Source organism: Chaetura pelagica, unplaced genomic scaffold (genome assembly GCF_000747805.2).
Source record: "Chaetura pelagica isolate M959 unplaced genomic scaffold, ChaPel_1.0 scaffold37, whole genome shotgun sequence".
Taxonomy (NCBI): Eukaryota; Metazoa; Chordata; class Aves; order Apodiformes; family Apodidae; genus Chaetura; species Chaetura pelagica.
In genome coordinates, this window is record NW_009954567.1 from 4,903,535 (window position 1) to 4,927,826 (window position 24,292).

The following is a 24,292-nucleotide window of genomic DNA, read 5'->3' on the forward strand; positions in this document are numbered from 1 at the left end:
TTGTGTTGCTTTCTAATATTCCTGCAGGTATACTTTAAAATGGAAAAGCGATTTTCAAATTTTATTCCTTCTAGCCAAATAGAGAATTCTGCTGTCTCTTTGAGTATGCCAAGTTAAGGGAAGTGGTAGAAAGGATTTTTGTTACATTAGTGAAATTAGCTACATGAGACCTAACAATTGAAGGAACTCTCAATAACTGCTTTTGTCATAATAAAAATTAACAAAACAGCTTTCATGAAGACCAAAGAGTATCAGTTATGGGCTGATATCTGAAGGTTGCACTGAAAAATAACTGGGCTTGCTGTTTGGCTTTTCTAAATAAGGACTATTTGGAAGAAAAAAATATAAACTATAAATTATTTACTTGACAAATGTGTCAAGTTAATATGCTACCTACACTAGCAATTTGGAATGTACTGGTCAAAGTTTTAGTGACAGTGTTGTTTGGCAAGATTCTGAAATTAGCCTTGTTTGTGATTTTTTGACTTATGCAAGTTTGCATTAAAAAGGAGGAGGTGCTATGCTGTGCTTCTTTCAGTGACATAGTAAGTAGGCAAATTAGTAAATTTCTATACTCGTCCATTTTGGCTAACTTTTCCAGGAAGTCTAAACCCTATTTTTTTTAATTAAGGATTAATAGTTTAAAATAATTGCATACAGTTTTATGTGACTAATTGTTTTTTTTTTCCTTTTTATGTTTCAGCAACGCACCTCTTGCTTTTTCCTCCAAAGTATGTTATATTAAGTTTCGTGAAGCATCAAGTGTTGGTGTGGCCCAGCATCTAACTAACACGGTTTTTATTGACAGAGCTTTGATAGTTGTGCCCTGCGCAGAAGGTTGGTATTTTAGACGTTCTTCTGTAATGTTGGTGTTTGTCATGTCTGCTAATTGTTTTAAGCTTTCCATGTGAAGAGGTGCTACTCTGTGGTTGTTTTACTTTATTGTGGTTTTTATTTTTAAAAAAAGTCTTGAAAAAATGTACAAATTAAAAGAAGAAACCCAGCTAGATATATTTAATTGACATCCTTAAAAAAAAAGGTAGCTGCTTTAAGTTAGAATAATTCAATTTTATATAGTTATTACATATTCTGAAGGAAAAGAAGGTAAAATAATTCCCTTCAATATAATTTATGTTGTCAAACTTATTCTTACACAGAGTTCTCACTGAAGTCAATGGAGCACTGAAAAGATTAGACAATTTCCAGGCACCAGTAATACTGCATTATAAATCTTAATGTATTACCTTTGGTGTGATGGGTTTTTTGTTTTTGAGGGGGGGTTTGTTTGTTTTTTTTAGATACTAATTCTTTTTCCGTTTAAAAAAAATTAATCCCAGATTTGTCTTATAGACATGGGATATATGCATTTCGCCATTTTAGGTTAATCTGCTGTAAAATACTTAGCATTCATGGTGGTAATTACTGTTTCAGTATAAATGTTTACCTGCCAGTTTAATTTAAAAAATTCAATTTTCCCTTCTTCTTGCTGTGTAAAATACTACCTTATGTGCTATAAAAAGTCATGTATACTATCACTTGGTTTTGGTTTTAGATATGTCTTTCAAAAATGCAGTAATCTGTACAAAATCCTTCTGCTGTAAAATATTTTTAAAACTCATAATAAAATCCTTGATGAATACTAAATTTACAAGTGTTCCTTTAACTACCTTTGAGGCCACACTCTTGCAGGTGTGTTGAATGCAGGGTAGTTCATATGCTTAGTATAATATTGCAGATCTGAATGCAGTTACCTGAAGTATGGCCCTATGGTAGGCATATTGCTGTAGTTAGGCACAGCCCCATTGACTTCATTGGGATCATTGTGGATTTGAGCATCTGCTCGTTTGGTTCAGGACTTCTTTGCCTCTTTGGAGTGGACACATGCCAGCTGGTGGAGTGAATCTAACTTCACTTTGAACATGGTAACTGTTTTGTCATGAACGACAGTATTTAAAATGGTTAAACCATAAATTGCAGCAAGTTCAGAAATATCTCCTATTAGCATAACTTTTATAAATGCAAGAGGCAGGTTTTTGTTCAAAAGATAGTGTTGACTATAGTGTTGATAGAGTCTTTTAATAGTGGTCCTAGAGTACCATTTTTTTCATGTTTGCTGCATCATGACCTGGATAGTATTAGATTAGTGCTGCTCTAGTTATAGTCTGGGATGTTCCTAGCAAACTCAGAGTCTCCAAAATTTTATAGACTTTAAGTACTTTTGCAAAAGCCTATATTGACCTACAATATACTACCTATTCTTGTAGCCTTCTCAACAGGGGCATATACCACATATATTTACCTTTGAGAAATCTGGATTTTTAGTTGCTCTTATGCCTTGTTTGGGTGGCTTTTTGGTTTTATTTCTTGGAACTTTTTTTTAAACCACAAAGAGTTTATTGCTGTATACTTTTGAAGCTCTGTAGAGACTGTACGGTCCAGTCTCCTTATTGTCGAAGAATTGCCCCTACATAGTTGACTACAAATTATTCAGGTTCTTAGTTTTCTGTTTCATCAAAAATACCTTAAAACTAGTTCTGTACTGCCAGAGAGGAAAGATTGTTGCCTGATGAACTAACAACATTTTCTGGTGCTTTTCTTATTATGAGATGAGTGCCTGATGTGGTATGGCAACAGGCAGGTAAAGCTGTGTTTTCCTGTGTCTCTTGATGGTAGACAATGAATGGAAGGACAAATCTTGTTCCAACCCTATTTGTAGCTGATTTATTAGGCATTTCTGAGAAGATACTACAGAAAATTTTTCCCTGTTTAAAGTAATTCAAAACCCCACAGAAACTTAGGCATAATTAGCTGAAAAAATGATTGGGTTGTGAGGTCAAAATTTCAATGTCAGAATGATATTTCCATGTAATTCTCTTACAGAATCACTAATTTTTATTTATAGGTATGTTAATTTATATAGATTTAACATTCTGAAGAGGTATTTTTTTTTGTGTGTAATAAGTGTGGCTTTGGAGATCTCGGTGCAAGATTTTTGATTCACTGTGTTTCATAAGATGCATTGTTAAATGGAGTGTGTGTCATGGGCTTTGTAAGTAGCAATGGCTGTATTCTGGGAGGTAAAATTATAACCTTGGCCAGTGGTGCCAATCATAAAACATTCCATGCGCCGAATTGAACATAGAGGAGAGGAAAAATGGTGCTCTGAAAACTTGGTTTTAAAAGCCAGATTAAAATCTGAAATTTGGATTGTATTTAAAGAGTCATAAATCAAGCGAGTACGAGGAATCACTACACAATGAAAACAGTGTAATTTTGTGACATTTATTAAATAATTTAACAAATGTAATTGTAAATGAAGTAACATTATTAAGCTGTCATGACTTTGTGTGTGAATCGGTAGGTTTTTCTTGAGCCATTATACTTTGAGAATGCAAAGGTTGAAAGATAAACAAAGATGCCACCCTAATCATTCTAAATTTTATGTCCACATTATCTGGTAGATGGATTTTGACTATTAATTTGGTTTTGTATGTTTTCTCTGTGTGATATTTGTGCATTATTAGATGACTAGACTGGCTAAGGCAGACCTGTTACACTTGCCTGAGTTAGGCATTGTTTGCCATGCCACTAAACCTGCTGCCAGTTGAAACCTTCATGGGGAAAATGAGATTGAAGTCTGACCTGCTGAAGATGGATGCCCTGTCTCTGTTTTTATTTTATTTTGCTTTCCTTTGTTTCTTTTATATTCCCCTTTTTTTGTTTTGGTTTGGAATGCATTTAGGCATCTAAATTCAACAGATGAGCACATTGCGTCAGACTGAAATAGTGAAAAATATATCAGTTTTAAGATGCATTAGTATTCACAGTGTTTCATTTTGAAGTTGACCTGAAGCTGCTTATGAATGGTGGATGGTATACACAGAATTTAGAATATGATTTATTTTTATGCTGTGAATTATGGGTAAATTTTATTTGAAATATGTTTAAGCATCCAAATTCAACAGATGAGCACATCATGTGTCAGAAGGCAGGAATATCGGAAAATGTATCAGTTTTAGATACATTCTTTCATGTATTATGCTTTATGAGTTTGTCTTGGGAGAGGACAGGTGAAACTTCTGGAGAAATGAACTTTACGAAGTAAAGTAATGATCTTTTTCTGCTTTTTTTTTCTCTTATCAGCAGAGTAGTTTTAGGTTGCATGGTCTGTTAGAAAAAAAGGCTTACTATGTATGTCTAACATGAAGAGTTTAATTGAACTTTCATGAATATTGAATATCATGAAGTACTTGTTTGCTTCTGATGAAATCTTGCTCCAGTGAGGTCAGTGGCAGTAAGATTTCATCCTTTTGTTTTTGTAATTTTCAGAAAAAACTGTTTACCACTCATAAGTACAAATGCAGCCTGAAGTTCTGGTTAAAATGTGTTATGTGAGGCACATTGTCTTTTAACACTGTTATTTGTGGGAAGATTGAACCAGTTCTCTGTGTGTGTATGTATGTGTATTTTACACTGTGACAAGCTATAGTGGTGGTTATTTCAAAAAGAGGGGTTTTTTTTGTTGTGGTTTTGTTTTTTTTTGTTAAATGTCTTTGTGGTCATCTCACAATCTCTGGCAATTCATGCTGGAGTGATTGAGAAGGTTCTCATTCCTAAAAGATGATCTTAACTACTGGTGAAACAGAAGCCTTGGAGGAGAAGTGGTGAGCCAGGTGGTGTGTCTAGTTCTCAGGCATTGTTCTTCCCAGCCAGCTGCTTTGGGACCAGTTAGTTTCACTCTGGTAATGCACCAGGCAGTGCACTACAGCTGGGAGGAGCTTTGCTTCGTGATGGTAGTTGGATTTAACCATGGCAGTTGAGATAATTGCCAGTAGGTGTAATGTGTTTAATGACTGCTCCTAAATCCAGTAAGAATCATTAATTGGGATCAGACAAATTATTACATTTGAAAGTGTGCATTTTCTATTGATTTAACATAGCAGGAAAACAGCAGCATCTTTGTTTATATTACATGTGAAATGTAAGTATTTTTAAAATGAGCAAATGTACTTATTGCAGAAACAGTTTTGACAGGAAGGATTGACTGTACATTTTCAGTACAAAGAGTAGGAAATTAATTTCTTCCGAGCACCGAGGGGGATAGAAATACTGTTGATTAGTACTCACTTAATTCAGATGCTTCTATTCATCATTTAGCAAAATGGATTCTGAATGAACTAGTTTGACTAGGGCTTCTAAGCACTTTGATGATACAAGAAAGTAACAACCATAACTGATATTTAGGACATGTGTGTATTTCCTAAGAAGCGTAAGATGTCCCTAGGCAATGCAGAGCTGATCTAGATCTGCTTCCATATTCTTTTACAAAGTGAAGAATCAATAAATAAATTATCACAGAATCTGGAATTTGCTAAACATGAGCCTCTAAGAAATCTTTCTAAGGATGTGGTATGGATGTGGTGTATTTGTTTTATTTGTATCCCTCCTTAGAAAAGCAGTCTCTTTACCTTTTTTCCGCTGAACCTTTAAATAGCATGAGTTTAAACAATGAAACAGTTACTCTTAAGCTAGCATTCTAATTAGTCGTGTCACAACCCACATATTTTATTGTAGCTTAAAGCCTGTTATTTGGTGTTACGTATGGATCTGTTTTTCAAATGTGTATAAAGAACAGGGAAGTAAATTTGCAAGGTATTTTAGGTAATCTTTTTTACCCACTACAGTTTGTTTTCTGTAAAATTACTGAAAGGTTTGAGCTGGTCTTAAAAGCAGGAGAATTCTTGAAAATGTAGTATCTTTCAAGTATACAAGCAAATTTCCAGGGTTCTGTCTGTAAAGATAGAGCATTTCTCATTTTTTAATAAAATCAATGAATTGTGGCATGCAACTGACCAACTGTTTAGAAATGATGTTGCTACCTTTACAGTTTAGATACTCATTCTTTGAACTGCTGTAATGGTGCACTTAACTGAAAGTGTTCAGTGGATTCCTCAAACAACATTTGAGCAGATTAATTTCAATTATTTCAGTACGATAACCCATATACTTAAAGTTTAGGCTTGTATATAAGTACTTTTCTGAACCTGACTCATCATGTGTAGCTCAGTTCTTGTTTAGAAGGGCTAAATGTCTAAGCATTTCTTAAGTTTATCTAATTAAGAGTATGTTGAATCGGCTGTATGTAAGCGCATATGTAACCTATGTGTATACTTGTGTGCGTTACTGACAAGGATCTAAACTAGAATGCAGACACACCACTTGAGGAGCCATTTCTGCCATTGGCTTTACTTGAGCCATGTCTTGATCCTATGGAAACCTGCATGAGTATATAGTTAATTGCGAGGTGCAAGCTGTTGTTGATAAGGTCTGGTTCATTAGTCATTTGGAAAACGTATTTCAATTTTTGAAAGAACTGATGCATAATTCTATGCCTAATTTGCATGCACAACTGCTGTAACAGTATACTCAAAAGCCTGTTAGCTGCGGTATTAGGCAGGATGTGCAGTAGAGTACCTGGTACTCATGAGCAGTCAGGCAAATCAGGTACACTTTAATTGCATGCCTGACTTCAAAATGACATCTGTAAAGAGTGCTGGACATTGTGATGATGACTCAGATTGATGCATGTTTTCTAAAAAGCCCTGGCCATCATTATTGCACAGTTAATTCCTAAGTGCTAATAATTTTCCTATTTTTCTCCTTTAGATAGCAAAATCATGGTTTGTTACATGTTAAGGAGAAAGGTGCTTCAAAATTTAACATAAATAAAATTTTAATAGGAAGCATGAGAAAATAAATGGATACTGTTCTCTTATTTTTTCTGTTCCACCCATGATACATATAAACTAAAGTTTCCATTAGATTTGTTTTATCCTTTAGTCATATCTGACTCTACCCCAGTCCTTTAGAACAGGTTTGCAACACACTTTTTCTTTTTTTGAAGTAGTAAATTTCCTATGGGGTCTGTTGAAACTCATATAGCTAAAACTGCACAGTGTTTTGAAACTTACCTCATATTTTGCTTTTGGTAATTTTAAAAAATTTTTAATGCCGAAGTTAGAGATTTTATAGTTAAAATGTACATAGTTTCAGCCAAAGCAGTAAAAGCTGCTGGTATTTGTACTGCTTTTAAAACAATATTTAAATTAAAAAAAATACTTTCTCAAAGTGCGTGGGGTAATACCAGTTGGGTAGCATACGTGCCCATAATTTTTGATAGCTACATAGATGCCTACTATACTATAGTAAGGAACTTTTCTGTAGTTTTTCAGTTCAGCGTTTAATGTTTGTGCCAGTTTAAATCCCTGTGCATTTCAAATTTGATATCTACATATAATTGCTTAACTATTGAATCTTTTTATTTTTAAAGATTTTGGGGTGTTCATTTAGCAGTCCAGTTGTGATAATCTTGAACGAAACCTGCATTTAATTGAGAATGCATATTACTTAAACTTCTGGCATGGCAAGGGGCGTATTAATCTGGTTGAAATAGCAGGAAATACATACTTGGGGAAAATACAGCTTTCTTAGCTGCTCAGTTATGATTTTTTTCAATCTCAGTAAATTTAAAGCTAATCTATTGAAGTTTTAGATAAACTGAGGTTACCTAGAATTTGAGACAGTATGAATCTAAAGCTTTCTGCCCTCCCTCCTCCACCTCCAACTTTGCTTGCAGTATGTATTGTGTAGAGTCACTGTAGTTCACTAGCTTACTTATTTTTGCATCCAAAGTAGGTAGCACCAGAGGAATAAAAAGCACAGATTTCAGTTAGCACATACTTTGTTTTTTCTTTCTTTTTCTTTTTTTTTTTTTCTTTTACTGATTTGGTTATTTGCCATTTCTGGGGATTAAACTTTAAAAAATGTTCTTCTTTTCTGTATCTGATGTTCTGTGTGCTATTAGTGATGCAGCCAACACGAACGGTTGTCATGTGTAAAACAACTTTCGATCACCGTGAAAACACCGCCCTGGGAAAGCGTCCATGCTTGATATCGTTTGGTTCATGAACATTAAGTTTCCAGTACAGGTGACCCATAGCTCAAAGTGTTAAATAATTGTATACATTATTCAGTTTTTAAAATAATGATCCATTAATGAGATTGCTAGTCTTTGAAGTTTTGCTCACTTTTGTTTTTCCTAGTAGAGCAGGGTAAAAGGAAAAACTTAAGTTCTTGTTTCTTTGTAAGGATCTGGTAGATAGATTCATTGTTATTTATTACATTTTAAAATGCAAAGGTAATTATAAAATCATAGAAAGAGTAACATCTGCGTAGTGTTCCAACTCTGTGTAATGCTTTGATTTCCTTCTTCAGGTAAAATACCGGATGAAGCTAAAGCCCTTTCTCTCTTGGCTCCTGCTCCTACTATGACAAGCCTGATGCCTGGTGCAGGGTTGCTTCCTATACCTACTCCAACCCCTTTGACTACAGTAAGTAAAATTCAATCATTGTTTGGTATCTGCTTTCCTCTATAGTTGGTAGCCTTTTCTTTGTTTAGAGAATAAGAACTATCTGATCCATGCGTTTTGGCCTCTTGGTATGCTAGATCAATGAGTGTTTAGCTGTGGTACCTCTTCTCAGGGTAGGTAACAAGATGTCCAGTGCACTGCCTTTCCTGAGGTTTGATTTCAGGTTATTATTTTGCAATGTAGTGGGTAAATACTAATTTTGATTGTCTACATTTTAATTGTTGCCCTTCCATAGACCACATTATTTGGTCCAGTGGCAGTGCTACCCACCTCCTAAAAATTTTTTAGGAGGTCAATTTAGGTCACCTGTCTGGTATTCTTCCCCCCACCAAGGGTTGCAGGTGTGACCCATTTTCCTCCCTTTTTCTTCCAGCACACAAGAAGTTTAGCAGAACTAGGTAGTGACTGTTCTGCAGCAGTAGCTGTAAACATCGAGCATTATCAGTCCTAGAAGCAGACACTGACTGAAAAAAAAGTTGTCAATTTCAGAAAGTGTGGTTACTGAAAGTAAAATTTACTAGAAAGAAAATTGGTTCTGTCCTGGCTCAGAGCATGACAACATAACTATTATGTTGACACAGTTCTTTGAAATATTCAATATTTGAAGGCTGCATTGTCCTCATCCTGTAGGAAGTGATGGTGTTTGTAGAGAAAGAACTTAAACTTATTATCCTTCACATTTCAACAGCGATTAATCTTGCCTTATGTGACGTGTTTGTCCAAAAGAGGTACCTTTTCTGTCCCTTTGAAGGCCTGATATCTGTTACAAAAATTATTGTCCCTGAGTACTGTAAATTCTCTTCTTGCCTTGCTCATGAAGGGCTTAGCAGTTCCTCATCTGGTTCTTGTGACAAAAAAAAATATATATTAGCAGTGTCTGGAGACATCTTAGTCAATTTAATTGACTGCAAGCATTAGAAATTCAAGCCTGTATGTTTTCTGATTCATATATTGCATCCCTGTCTAGACATCTTTGATGAGATATTAGCTGATAGCCCACAGAAAATCTTAACAGTAGAAGGTTATTTATGGCTAGATTTATATTCCTTAAAAAAAAAGTACTTGGCTAGGACCTTGAAATTTAAATTATTGCCTGTATTCATTAGGTTTATGTTTTACAGAAATACGCAAGGCAGGCAAGTATTAACAAGTAAAGTGTCTCCCACTAATACTTGGTTGAAAAGAATGTTCTGGTTTTGTGTTTTCCAGCTTGGTGTTTCTCTTGGCACTTTGGGGGCTATACCTGCAGCAGCTTTGGACCCTAACATTACGGCACTGGGAGAAATACCGCAACCACCAATTATGGGGAATGTGGATCCATCCAAAATTGATGAAATCAGGAGAACAGTCTATGTTGGAAACTTGAATTCCCAGGTAGCGTTTTTTGTGTAATGGGAATACTAATTCAAAGTGTAGAGCTGCAATTTGAGTTGTACTTTTACATTTAAGAGGTTTTTTTAGTTGATGGCAATAGGAATTTAAACAAAAACTAAATTACTCTTTTTGGTTATTAGTATATTTTGATTTTTTTTGAATGCTCTTGTGCCAGTCAGATCAGACCAGACTGCGGAATTCATTCTGGCAGGATTCCAAAAGAGTCATACTGTAGCTGAATTCAAGCTACATATGATTGTGTGTGTTGATCAAATACCCAGTTGGGTTATATTAACTGAGCAAGGCCTTAGAAGTTAGGAGAGAACAGCAGCTGTCCCCCACAGCACTGTGCAGTTACTTAAGTGCAGTAAGCTGGAATGATGTGTCCCAGTAGAAGTTGCAAAATTAACATGGGTACCATTGAGTTTTCAATAATGTGAAGGATAGGTCTTTCAGAAATTTGTTTTTTCAGTAGTCAATTGAATTAGTTGAAAAATAATTTCTCTCTGATGCCAATATAAATCTTTCATTTTGCTTTTTGACTGCTACGGTAGGTACTAGAGTGTAAAAGTGCTATTGATGGTGATAAATTAAAACAAGCTGGAAGCTAGTTCAAAACCAGATAAAAGCTATGTCTTGTAGTCTTGCTTGAATTTTTTTAATTGATCAAAATTCACAGTCAAAAACTTGGACACAGGTAGAAATAAATTCTTCATCAATTATTTTAAGTAAGTTTGCTGACAAGTGCAAAATCCCATGCAAATGCTTTTTGAACTGAAATGGAGTTCAGGGCTTGTAGCTGCACTATTTTAATTTGTAGTATAGTCTTTAGATTAACGGAAGAAAAAATACTTGTCTTTCCTGAAGTGTAGCATTACCAAATTCATGTTGTCTGTGTAATAGTGGTGATGTGTCTTTCCAGAATATGTAGCTCTTATATTAGCTGATATTTGATAAGTGGTTTTCAATATATATTTTACTTCAGCTGAGCTCTTCAACTCTTTCTAGACTACAACAGCAGATCAGTTGCTTGAATTCTTTAAGCAAGTTGGAGAAGTCAAATTTGTGCGAATGGCAGGTGATGAGACACAACCAACACGATTTGCTTTTGTGGAATTTGCAGACCAAAACTCTGTACCTCGTGCTCTTGCCTTTAATGGAGTTATGTTTGGAGACAGGCCACTGAAGTAAGAAATTAATTCTCTGTATAAGTGTTGATGAGATATTTCTTTGTGTCCTTATACATTTATGACTCTGATATGTAGGAAGCTGCTGTGATTAATATTATTCAATGTAAGAATCTATTGTTAGTAACCTGGAACATTTTTATAAGCTCCTACTTCAAGGTTGGTAATAACTTTCTCTGAGAATCCAATATATTTATATTTAATCCTGAGGTAGTGGAAGATGTCATAGCGATATAATCTGTAAAGTCCTTAGTGTTAATTAAGCTTTCTGTTGTGCCATGTTTCTTTAAAAGTGGTAACACTTGAAAGCAATAAAAGACATTTCAGATACTTAGATGAACGTTAGGAGAAATCTGTAGTTCTGCTGATCTTTGAGGTTCTTAAATTGTACATGGCATCTGAGGTGTTTCCCATTCACAGTTGTTTTCCATTTCCCTTTTTAAGTGTTTGGGAGTTACAGGTTTTACGTTTCCTTAATTTAGAATAAATCACTCCAATAATGCAATAGTGAAGCCTCCTGAAATGACACCACAAGCTGCTGCCAAGGAACTGGAAGAAGTAATGAAGAGAGTAAGGGAAGCCCAGTCTTTCATATCTGCTGCTATTGAGCCAGGTAAGTATATTATTCTCATTATCTAACAGGCATATTCTGTGTGTGTACCTTGACCTACACTTTTAAGAGCATTTTCAAACACAGGAAAAGGGTACTCAAGTGTGTTTTGGGAAATAAGTATTGGGAAAAAAAAGAAATAATCAGAATTGTGTTAGTGCTACCAAATAGTGGAATGAAGCTGGCTTTATTTCATTGTGTTTTTATTTTAAGATACATGCTCACTGTTTTAAAAAATACAAAGTTAATTCTAAATACTTAATGTTGGTGCTTTTCAAGCTCAGAGTACTTAAAAACTTTTAAAAGAAAATTCTCTATATTTTGCTTTATTCTCTACTTGCACCCATTAATGCCATAGTTTTATAATGAGAGGGAGCTAACATGGTTCTGAAAGCAGTGATACTGTGCTTTCCTTATCTGCAGTAGGTTGATTTGGCCCTGTGCTGTTCTTTTTTTCAGTGGCTCAAGACTATGTTCATCCTCATAGCAAATGGGGTCAGAGAATGAATGTGGGATAAAATGAACACATTAAAAAGCACTCTCTTTCATCCAGATTGGTTCCCTGATCCCTGTTAACACTGAGATGCCAGGCCAAGGAGGAAGGTGGTTGTTAGGCTGAGAAGTCAGTGCTGATTTTTGCTGACTTAAACTACAAAACTACAGGAAAAAAAATCTCAACTTGTTAAACTTGTAGTTGAGATCCTCCTTTTTCTTTTCATCAGTGAGATTCTGGCATTCTTCTTACTAACAAGTCCAGATGTTGTCTTACAAAGGTTAGATAGTGTGTAATCTTAGGGGGGTGGATGAGTATCTTCTGTTGTTTCTTAGGTTTGGAAGAAAAATAGCTCTAACACTTCCTCAATGGTAAGCAGCAGAATAACAGTATTTTTAGAGTCTGAACCGAAGTCTGGTGAGGTTACTGGTAAGATTTCTGAGGACTTCCTGGCCTTCGGATCAAACTTTTCACCCTGTTCTCTCCATCCCTTCCTCCTCTAAAACAGTGTTTGAAGAGTAGAAATTAAATACTTGTACAGAGGTTGAAATATCTAGAAGTATAGAAAGTATTAATTATTATTTACATTTTATGCTTGCTTTCAAAACTATGCCCTCTAAATTTACTCTCTTCTCAGGTTATTAAAAAAAAAAGTCATTAAGTTAAATAGTAGATGGAGAGAAGAACATGTTGTGATATTGTGCATTGTGGCAGCAACATAAATCCCATTCCTTATAGAGCTAGCTGTTTATAATTATCTGGTTTATGTGTACTGCTGCAGGATGGCTGCACTCAACGAGTATATGCAATGACTTTCTTGGATGTTTCTGAAGGATATTTGCAAAGAAGGAAGATATGCAAAGAGTAGGCCCCTTGCACTATATGTGGTACATTCCACTTGTGCCAGATTGTTAACTGGGATCTTTAAATGTTCTGAGCTCACACTGCAAAGTGGTTTTTTCCTCTCAGAGTCTGGAAAGAGCAGTGAAAGAAAAGGCGGTCGATCTCGTTCCCATTCTCGTTCAGAATCCAGGTCTAGCTCAAAATCCCGATCTAGAAGGAAAAGATCACACTCAAAACACAGGTAGGTATACTTTTTTTTTTTTTGGACTAAGATGATACTGGATTTTTTTTGAGTGGTTCTGCTTACTGAGTATTCTTACTGACTTACAAGACAAGTATCCCTGTGGAAAAGATTACTAACTTACACTTACACTGGGCAAATCAGAGTAACCAGGAATTTAGTCTCTGAAATAGTGTTACCTTCTAAATGCTAATTGTTTTCAGTATTACTCTCAGTTAAATCACACTTTTGTGCCATGTAGCAGAATCATTTCAAAGGTTTCATGGGTACATTTTCTGCCACATAGTGTAGTATCAATTTCTGACTTGTATTTGAAAAAAAGTTATCTGTATTTTATGAATCAAATGTCATTTATTGTTAACACTCTGAGCAGATAGATTAGCTGGTTTGGCTAGTAGAGAGTTCCTAGTATCCTGAACTTCTAAATACCAAGTTAACAAATGCAGTGTTTTTATTTACTGTACTGTAAATATAAAGCTGTATGTTTTAAAAGCAGAAGAAAAAGGCTTTGGGCACTTTATTCTTCTTCAGATCTTGTTTACTTTGCTAAGTGTGGTCAGTTGTAAAACAGGCTTTGGAATATGGGAGGAAATGGTTGCCCTTAAAGTTTCCCCATTAAGATTTTTTTTTCCAAGAATGAGACAGTCTTGCCATATGAGACAAATGCTTCCTGAAATAAATCAGATTTTTTCAACATGAGGAATCACACTACAGATATTTTGTTAAGTGTATAAAAAGAAATTCAGAATGTATTTGATAGCTTACACTTTAAAGAGGTTAGTGTTGCCAGTGGTGCATCAGCAGCTCTATTGCATCCTTTCATACATGATCTTTTAATAAGGCAACTAGAATTCTTTTAGCTGGCCAAAGGGAGTTACCAGTTACATTACCAAACAAATGTAAGTGCAGGTTTCAGTTATGCAATAGCAAGATATTACAGTATGTGATATCTAATGACAAAAAATACTAGGTTCCTTTTTAATGGTAAAAGAATCACTTGGTCACTTGCTTATTGCTTGCAAAACAACCTTCATTTCATATAACACTGCAGTACTCTTAGTACTGTTTTATATTGACACAAACCAAATTTATTTTTATAAGATAAACTTTATTTGTCTTTTACATATGGGAAACCTCTGCTTTAAACAACTGTTTATGGTTAGATTTTGGGTTAGTTGTTTTTGGGTTTTTTATTACTTAACCACTGCTGCTGTCAGTTTGAGTATGAGGGAATATGCTGAAAAAAAACACCAATCTGATCTACTGAGGCAATGTCAGAATAATGTAAGAATAAACTGTTCTTAGGATTTCCCTGTTTTATTGGAACTTACATAATTTTTGTCTCTGTGATGTATTTCATGTCTTTTCAACTCAATTGTAAACTATTTGCCCTATAGTTTTTCTTTCTGTGGTGGTAAGTGAAGCAAAGCTGTAGGTAAAAAATGATTGCCTCTCCTATTGGTATAAATTACTCTGTGTGTCTTGAGCTGCAGAAGACAGGTGGAGCTGTTATTTTTTGTACCTCCCTGTTCTTCAGGATTTATTGAGTAATGCATATGGCTTTTCTATCTTTGGTAAGTTAAACTTCATGGTACCTTAACCTCTCAGGCAAAATATCCAGAGGTATGTTTGTTTCAGACTTAATGTTCAAATTCAGCTTTTTGTTTTTGCTTTCACAGGGAGTGTTATCTTCCAAAAACATGGAATATTTTTGAAAAAAAGAATATAGTAATTTTTACAAGCTGTGTTCTTTTTCTCGAATTTGCAACTATACTGTGTGTATTTATCAGAAGACCTTAATTCAATTTTTATCAGAGTATCTTCATCTTATCTGCATTCCTTACTTATCATGCATTAAATGCTTGTTTATTCCCTGGTAAATCTTACTATTGAAATACATGCTAACAAATCCTTTAACCTGAAAAGATAGCCTGATCAAATGCTGAACCACAGATAGTGTTTTGTTTTGTAGTTTTGTTCATTTGTTGTTTAAAGTTCTTTTAAATTGTAAAGCTGGAAAACAAAGCAAAAAGATGAGCTAAAGCCATCTTTTTTCACTGACCAAATGCAACAAGTGACTGGGCCTGGGAAATAAGCAAAAGATAGCTAATTCTTTTTACAAGCTGCTAAAAAGATCTATGGTACATTTTATGTGCTGTAATTTATTAAGGACAGCTACCCTAGTATGGCGTGAATGTATATTTTCCAGAATATTCATGGAGATTATGATGAAACATAAGTATTACCTAAATGGTGCATTATTTTCAAAGGAAGGCACGTGTACCTGGTGGAGCATAAATTATCTATATGTACTAAATGTTGGTTGACAGTATATTACTGAGGTGTAGCTCTTTATATAATTTTATGTAGTGACGCAAGATTTATGTCTTTTTTTCTTCTGTTGTTTGACCTAATTTTTATGTAGTTTCAATATTGTATTTTTCTTCTGGCATTGTTTATTTAGAAGTAGATCTGGCAACAGATCACTCTCAAGACACAAGGACAGACACAGATCGAGAAGTCCCCTGAAAAAGCGGTCTAGATCTAGGGAAAGACGGAAATCAAGAAGTCGCTCTCGTTCTCGGTGAGTTTGGTTCCTAAGAAATTATACTTTTTTTCTTAGCAGTACACAGTACGAAGTTTTTCAAAAAGTCTAGCAAGCCTTCTATGTGATGGTAAAGGGTGGGATGTCAAAATGCTTTAGCTGGTCCATAGTCTTCATCTATGGGGCAAAAGTATAGAAAGGAAATTTTAATGCTGAGTAGGATAGAATTATTTTTTTTCATAATAGCTAATGTGGTGCCTATGGAGGTTAAATCACCACATTGAGGTATCTAAACTTTGATAGTGTAGTCTGCATTTCTGCCGGTGTGCAAGCTGACTGAAAATAGGTGCCTGACTTTAGAACAGTAGATTAGGATTGTTCTGTATAGCTTCTGCAACCCAGGAAAAAGTGGATGATGCTTGTTCAGTCTTCATCTGTTGACAAGGTTAGATTCAGGCTGGGTTTGATCCAGCGTTATGAGGACATGTATAAGGTTTTTGTGCATGACTTTTGCGTTTGTCTTTGGCTATCCATATTTGCTGTACACTGCTGAAGGCATAAATGCATGTGTCTGTCATCTGGCGTATTTGCATTCCAGGATCTAATACATCTATATTTTACCTAGTCTATTACTTTTTAAGTCTGATTGTTTAACTGTTGAACTGTGAAATTCCAACAAGATAATAATATAATTTTATGAGGGATGAAGTAGTGAATATTCACAAAATGGAGGTGCCTGTGCAATTAGATTAATAGAAGTCTTGGTTTCTCTGTTTCATCTCTCTAATTCCCCTCTTTCTTTTAAAGGGGGCTTCCTACTTATGTTGTGCAGTTGCCTCTTGTTTCTTGACAGAACAAGTTTTGTGAGAAAGAGAGCTGCAGATCTGTGGACATCTGTGGAGACAGGAATAGGCTACTTAGGTAGCTGGGCTGTAATTGATAGATCCTCTTGATTCTCTTTTGCTGTATGGAGCTTCTTGAGGTATCTGCTCACTGAAAGGGACAAGTCCAATGAAATCTCTATGACAAATTTGTGGGAAGACATTTCTTGGGTCATTATGAGACTTTGCGGTTGCAGGGACTACATCTTGTATCATCTATGATCTTACATTACTTCTCTGAGACTTCTAAATAGGTCTTTACCAAAACTTGTTGGGAAGGAAAGTTCTCGGATCATAGAGCAGCTAACTATTTATTAGCAGTTGAGGAGAAGACACAGCCAAACACTTCTTCTGGTGAAGAAAGGTGGCTGTGCTGAAGATCTTTCATGGGTGAACAAGTCTCTTTGAGAATCTTTAAAAATCCTAAAATAAGTAGTAATATCAGCAGACAGCAACTTCTGTCTGTATGATTCTCTTGGACATCTAAAGGCTTACTGATCAGCTTCTCTTGTGTTTTCTCCTGTTTCTCTGAAAAATTTGTTCATGACCTAGAGGCAGGTCTTGGAGTGTGTGTCTCTCTTCTAGAAAGGAAGGGTGGAGTCTCACACTTCCAAGTAATCCTGAACCAAAATGTAATCTTCCAGCCAGAGCTGTGATCTAAGCAAATTTTGTTTGGCTTGATGACTAGAACATCAGGTGGAATTTTCCACAGTGTTCTTTTTATGAACATGTGTAATTCTGCCTGTCCCAAAGAAACTTGTTTGGTTCTGATACCCTTGTTTCTCTTTTTACTGGTTTAACAACTCTTCAATAATTAATAAATTCCTAATGATGTAACACAGGATTGAATTGTCTTGAGTTTTGATGTTACATATGCCTTTTGAGGGAATTTGTTTGGTGCCATTTAATCCCTGTTTTTTTTTTAAATTATTATTTTCATGTATTAATTGTTGTGGGAATGCCAAGCAGTTCCAGGATATCTGTGTGACAGAACACTGTCAGTCAGCTGTCATTATTCATGGAGAGTGGTTAATCTACAGTCCATTTTATATGGACACACTTTTATTAAAGAATGGACTTATCTCACTCCTAGCAAAATGTAAAAGATTTATATATGTTAATAACAGTGAGGGGAAGAGATTCTCTGTGTGATGACGTCACTCTAAAGGTCACAGTTGTGTTTGATTTTGGCCTCCCTTTCTCTAATTTGGCTTTCAAATTTTCTGGCTATATAACCTTTCCCTAGTGGTGAGCAGGGGTGGAAAATTAAAATACTGATTGATTACTAGTTTTCATCAAAGACCTCTCCTATCTTGAGCAATTATTGTCTGCTAAGGAGTTAGTTGTAGTTTTAATTGGGAAGTGCAAAGGTTAATTAATGGATTTGTGTTTGGCTTTTCACAGGGACAAGAAAAGAGACAAAGAAAAGGTCAAGGAAAAAGAAAAGGCCAAAGAAAAGGATAAGGAGAGAGACCGAGACAAGGATAAGGAGAGAGACCGAGATAAAGACAGGGAAAAGATAGATTTTTCTGAGAGAGAGATAAAGAACGAAACAAAGATCGAGAGAGAGTCAGAGACAAAGAAAGGGATAGGGACAGGGATAAGGATAAAGACAAGGAAAAGGAGAAAGATAAGGAGAAGGAAAAAGACAGGGAAGAGGTAGATCAGAACAAAGAAAAAGAAGATATTGAGAAAGAAGGAGAGAAGGACAGAGAGAAGATAAAGGACAAGGAGGGTGAGAAGGAAAAAGATGGGGATAAGGAGAAGGAGCGAGAAAAAGAGAGAGATGATAAAAAGAAGAAAGAGAAGAGATCCAGAACACCCCCAAGAAGCTATAGCTCTTCAAGAAGATCTCGTAGCTCCAGCAGGTTTGTTTAGAATTTTTTTATGTTTTTTTCGACTTGCGAGTTCAGGAAGGCACCATCCTAGTTCTTCTGTATTGGTATCACAATGTCTATTACTAATTAAATTTTTATTAGTTCTGTTTTGTAGATTTTCCTCTGAAGTAAAATCTATTACAAAGACCTCTCTGTGATACCTAGTAGAACATACTTTCTTTTGGGGCTGTTGGTGCTTGCTTTTCATGTAACTATGTAGTAGAGTCCCTGAGGACAGTAAGTACATCATTCTTATGCCATTTCTCTGTGTTAGAACCATTCAAAACTTCTGATTAAGTGACATCATACATCAGCTTTCTCCTGATGAAAGTTCAAGTTACTGTTACATAGTTCCTTGGTTACTTACGTAGTGTGCAGTGTTGGTCTGTACATTATAGGAACAATTGAGTGGTAGTACTTGCCACTTGAGCTGGATGGCTGAACAACAGGAAGTGATCATGTTAGCTGTTCAGAAGGTGAATGTATCTCAGTTGGAGGATAAGGATACCTTGTTTATCTGGTTAAGTGGCCAGGTATAAACAAAAGGTGGGATTTCTTGAGGATACAGGTAGTGAAAAAGGAAAGCATTCAAATTAATGTAGTTGTTGTTGCCTCAGGGTGAGGCTAAAGTGGCTGGAAGTCTGGATAAATTCAGTACAGCAAAAGGAGGCTGTGAGGTTGATTATAAGCTCTGTAAGTGGACTAACTCACGCATATTCTAAAAGTGTTGCAGCTAACTTAGGTTCAGAAGTGTTGGTTGAAACAACACAGTATACAGAGTATACAAAACTGGAGGGAGAGGATTACACCCCAGAGGAGTGTGCTGCCATTCAGAGAAACCTTGAAAGACAGGAAAAATGAGTTGGCAGGCATCTCATGTTGTTGAACAAAGGGAAAGGCTAAGTCTGCATCCTGGCAGGAGTAAGTCCATTGCATCACTACAGCCTATGTGCTGGCTGGCAGAAAAGGACCTAGTGGTCCATGCAGCCAAAAAGGCCAGCAGTATGCTGAGCTGCATTAGACAGTGTGTTGCAAGTGGGTCAAGGAAGATGATTCTTTCCCTCCTCTCAGCACTTCTGAGGCCACATCTGGACTCCTGTGTCCAGTTCTGGGCTCCCTATTACATGAGACACACACAAGAACTGGAGTGAGTCTAGTGAAAGTCCATGAAACTGGTAAAGGGCTCGGAGCATCCATCATACAAGGAGAGACTGAGGGAGCTGGGATTGCTTAGCCTGGAGAAGAGAAGGCTGAGGGGGGAATATTATCAGTGTGTATAAATAGGAGAACATGAAGAAAAGGGAGCGATACTTCTCAGTGGGGGCCAATGACAGGCTAAGACACAGTAGGTGCATATTGACATATGACAAATTAAGGCTTTTTACTAATGCTTGTATTGTGTTTTTTTCTGTGCAAACTGGAACTACTTACCTGAGAGACTGTGGAGTTTGCATCCATGGAAATACTAAAAATGTGGCACTGAGGAGCCTGCTTTAGTTCACCTTGTTTTAAGGGGGGGGGGGGGGGAGAGAGGTTGGACTAGATGGTCTCCAGAGGGCTCTTTCAACTTCAGTAATTCTCTTCATTGTCTGAAAAGTGCATAGATTGGCCACCAACTCCCAGTTACCTTGCATTATGGGTATCTGTTTAATTTAGTGATCGGTGTTGCGTAGTTGAAATAGTTAAACCTTTCATGAGAATATTATCCAATAAACTGTCACTGCAGCTGCCAGGATTTACAGTGCAGCACTGAATGGAACTGCTGATCCTTTACCTGAAGAGTGTAGAATACTGGGTAAATAGTCATCTTTTTTGAGAAGGTGAAAGTACAATAGGATATAAAGGACCTTTTAAGAACTAAATGGCAACTGATCTTGCTTTACTGACAGACAGCATGAGAGTCCTAGAAATCAGATGGTTATTTGTGATTCCTAGCTTATGGTACACATATAAGAGCAGAGTAGGATCTGGGTCCTTATCCAACAGACATCTACAAGCTAGCAGAGGAGATAGGTATGGAATGTTAGTTCTATGTACAATTAGGAGACACAGGACCACTACCAAAATGTTCAGATTTGTTTTTTCTTCAATTTTACTTTATTGCCTAAGAGTGTTAAAAATAGGGGCACAAAAACCTTTGCCATAGACAACAGAGATGGTAGCAAATAATATCAGACACAGTTGTAGTTCTTCACCTTGAAATATGACAAAGAAAAAGCAGAAACTGAAAATTGAAATTAGGTTTCATTAATAACTAGTTTCTAGTTTGGACACAATTACTAAGGAACTTCATTACTCACAGATATGTACGTTGGAAAACAAAAGAAAGTGGGGATATACTACTCAATGTAGCATAAACATTGTCAGTGTATCAAAAAGTGGTGATATATGTGAAGATGATAAAAAAACAGATGCATAATAAATAGTGAACAACTGTTCAGTGATTGTGTTAGGTTCTCCATTATTTTAAAACCACTTTGGTTTTGTTCACCAAAGATTGGATCAAACTTAAGAACTTGCTGAAGAAAATAGTTCTGAAATCTCATACTGTTCAGCTTCAGGATAGAGACATTGTAGATTATGTTGTCAGAATATTAATCCAGATAATTATATGAGGCATATCTTGATATATTCTTTTATAATTTATCTAATAACTGTTGATTTCTTGACCCTTCTAAATATTGAAGATATAAATATTCTCAACTAATGTTGTGAATTGCAAAAGCTGACATTCCTAATTGTGGCTTTTCCACCATATCTTGAAATGCCCTTGAGAATTGTATTTTGACTTCCATTTTTCTGTGATGGTTCTTCCTGTCTACTTTTCCTGTTCTGTGAAGAGGTGATAGGTTCTGTGTTGATGTTGAATGAAGCTTTATTATCTCAGTTTTTGCTTTATTTTACCTTGTGCCTCAGTACATTTGCAACTAGTTAATGTTAACTATTTAATGTTTTATTGTTCTGGAGTCTGAAGAAGAACTTAAGCAAATTCTATATGTGTATATATAGCAGCTGGTTTATAAAATATTAGGAGCTCTTCAGTATGTTACAGAATGATAACACTGCTGAGCAAGGAGTGCTGGGAAAAGAATAGTTATTAACTTACTCTGATTTTGACAACAGCTTGATTTTCATTTTGCACTGTTGGCTTCTAAACCAATAGGAATGCTAGCTCCTGTATTTAGGAATGAAACTTCAGTTATTCTGAACTGAAATTAGTGATCTTCAGGTTGTTACATGTTGAAGTTAGCATTGCTCAAGTTATGCCTTTTGTCTTAATGTGGCTCTTTGTTCAAAAAGGTTCTTTTCCTGACTGAAGAAGCTCTTACATTAATAAAGGATTAGTGAATTCAATGTGTCTCCGTTTTTATCAGGTTTAAGTAACTAGTTATAAACAAAAAAACTAAAATCTGAAAGGGCACAAAGTTTTTTCCTACTTCCAGCTTCCCCTTTCCCACCAAACTGAAACATACTACATTTTTGTTTGCTCTGATGAATTAATATATTGTTGGTGATGCTTAAATTCAGGGATATTTACTTAGTGGTTTTGTCAGATCATTTTAAGAGCTTTCTCTTTTTAGCTGGTTTCTGAGTTTCTTTTAGTCTTTGATCTTGAATGTCTTTGTCCTTTAGAGAAAGACGTAAAAGGAAGAGTAGAAGTCCATCCAAGTCTCCTAAAACATCCAAAACAGCAAAAAGAAAGTCTTCACGAACTCCTTCTCCAAGAAGGTCAGTTTGATGGAAAGATAAGAGTTAATGAGCAGTAAAGGAGGAAGAATTTAGAGTATTTTTGTTGTTTTACCAATTTTTGTTCTTTGCACTCATCATCTTTGGGGTTTTCTGTTGGCAAGGATGATTCAGTTTTTAATGTAAAACAGTAATGAAACAAAACCTTCATGGATTTGTCTTTAGTATTCTTTCAACTAGAGAGATTCAGATCTGTCAACAAGACAAATTAGCTTCAAATCAGTAAAAGCCCTTAATCAGATACAAATAAATTTTGTATTCTCTTTGCAAATACCATATGTCCTGAACACGTGTATTGTTTAGCTCCTTTCAGTCAAAAAATCCCGTTGTCTTTACAGTAGAGTTTTTATTACATTTTAGGGTGTTGATTTGTTGTGTTGTTTTGGGTTTTTTTGAAAACCCACAGTTTAGTTTGCAGTTAAACAGTTGGAAGGTTGCTGCTATTGGATCAAATTCTGATTAGAGTAAAAATTTTCTTTAAACAGAAACAAGAAAGAAAAAAAAAGAGAAAGAGAAACAAATGACAGAAGAGAGAGAGAACGCTCCACCTCCAAGAAAAAAAATAGTAAAGAAAAAGAGGGGAAGGAGAAGCCTGACAAAAGCACCGCTACTTTGAAGGTAAACTGTGTGACCAAGTGATAAACAGTGAAGTGGAGCTAGTGGAGGTTCCCTCCCTTCTTTTTCTTTCTTTTCCTTCTGTTTTCCTTACTGTACCAAATTATTACTCTTTGGGTCGAGTTTTTGGCAGTTGGAGACCTACATTTGATGTTAGTGTGCCAGTTTGATTATTAATCTGTGTTGGAACTTTAGTGGACCTATAGGAACTTGTGTGAATAGGTTATGGAAATGCTTGTTTAGGTTTCTATTTCCTGTTCAGTGCCTTATGTTAGGACTTGGCTGGCTGCCTATCTGTAGGAGCAGGCAGGAAGCAGACTGTAACTAAGGAGCAGTATCAAGAGACAGCTTGGCTGTCAAACTGGGGAGATTACTTTTTTGAGAAACTTTCACTCTGCGCTTCAGCCTCTCCCTGATTGCTCTGATCCTGGCCTGTGTATTAGACTCTGCAGGAGAAAGCTGGAAGATGGGAAAGAGCGATATGGGATTTGCCCTTGCAAAATAAAATGTGGTGTGATTAAGAAAAGAAATGTCATTGAATTGTTCATCTTAGAATTTGAAAAGCAGCATGCTTTTAGAGAGTAGTGTTTTGTACTCAGAATTATTCACCTATTACTAAAGAGCTGGTTTAAATTACTCTGTCCACATGCTTAAGTAATTCTCTTACTGAAGAGCTCTCTTAAAATGCTTAAAATACTTGACAAAAATATGAAAGAGAAAATGTAACCCTATTTTATTGAGAAAATATGGTGAAATCTCAGTTTCTGGAGCTGCTTCTCTCAGGTTCCATGATACTGCTTGTTCTGTTTTTTCTGAATACTGATAATAAAGACAGATCACTTTATGGCAGTTATTTACTGGATGAGGAGTTGTTATAAGTGCCTAACTTCAGCCACTTGATAAGAGATTTTTTTTTTAAAGGAAAAGAAGCAGACATGTCTGTTACAAAAATTGCTGAGACGATAAATATGTAAAAATGGAGACAATAAAAATGCCAAGAGTTTGTTGGAGGTCATATCCTGTAATGTTAAGAATTATTTTTTTTGTGTAAAATAATTTTATTTTTGGTAGGACAAAGATCACACTAAAGAGGATCAGAATTCCGAAACTGACAAGGAAGTAGACAGCAGAGATACACAAAGGACAGATGAAGTCAAACTGCAACAGAATGGGAACTGTCAACCAAATGAAGAAAACCTCTCAGTTAAAATGGAAGAGGTTTAAAGCTAAGAATGGGCTTCTGATTCAACTAAGGAATGAAATCCAAAGCTTTTTATTTCCTGGAACAAGTAAGAAAATGTCAAAGCAATCAACTTGAACGTGTTGATAGTACTAGTAGCTCTTCCAATTCTTGTGATAGCTTTGTTGTCTTCCTTGCTGTAAAGCAAGAGAGTACAGACTAGTAGTTACACCATGAAAAGGCAGATGCCATCAGAACTATTCTTCTCTG

The 24,292-nt window shown here is 35.7% G+C and overlaps 1 protein-coding gene across 1 annotated transcript; it reads left to right on the forward strand.

Annotated features, from left to right (window-relative positions):
* The first annotated feature begins 710 nt into the window (after positions 1-710).
* Positions 711-24,066, forward strand: SREK1 (splicing regulatory glutamine/lysine-rich protein 1). Its single transcript, XM_010005377.1, is given in 12 exon segments — positions 711-837; positions 8,275-8,390; positions 9,639-9,803; positions 10,812-10,990; positions 11,473-11,603; positions 13,063-13,177; positions 15,642-15,761; positions 18,008-18,135; positions 18,138-18,471; positions 22,114-22,209; positions 22,713-22,845; positions 23,914-24,066. Coding segments are annotated over 11 exon segments (1,617 nt in total). The 5' UTR covers positions 711-837; positions 8,275-8,327.
* Positions 24,067-24,292: the final 226 nt, after the last annotated feature.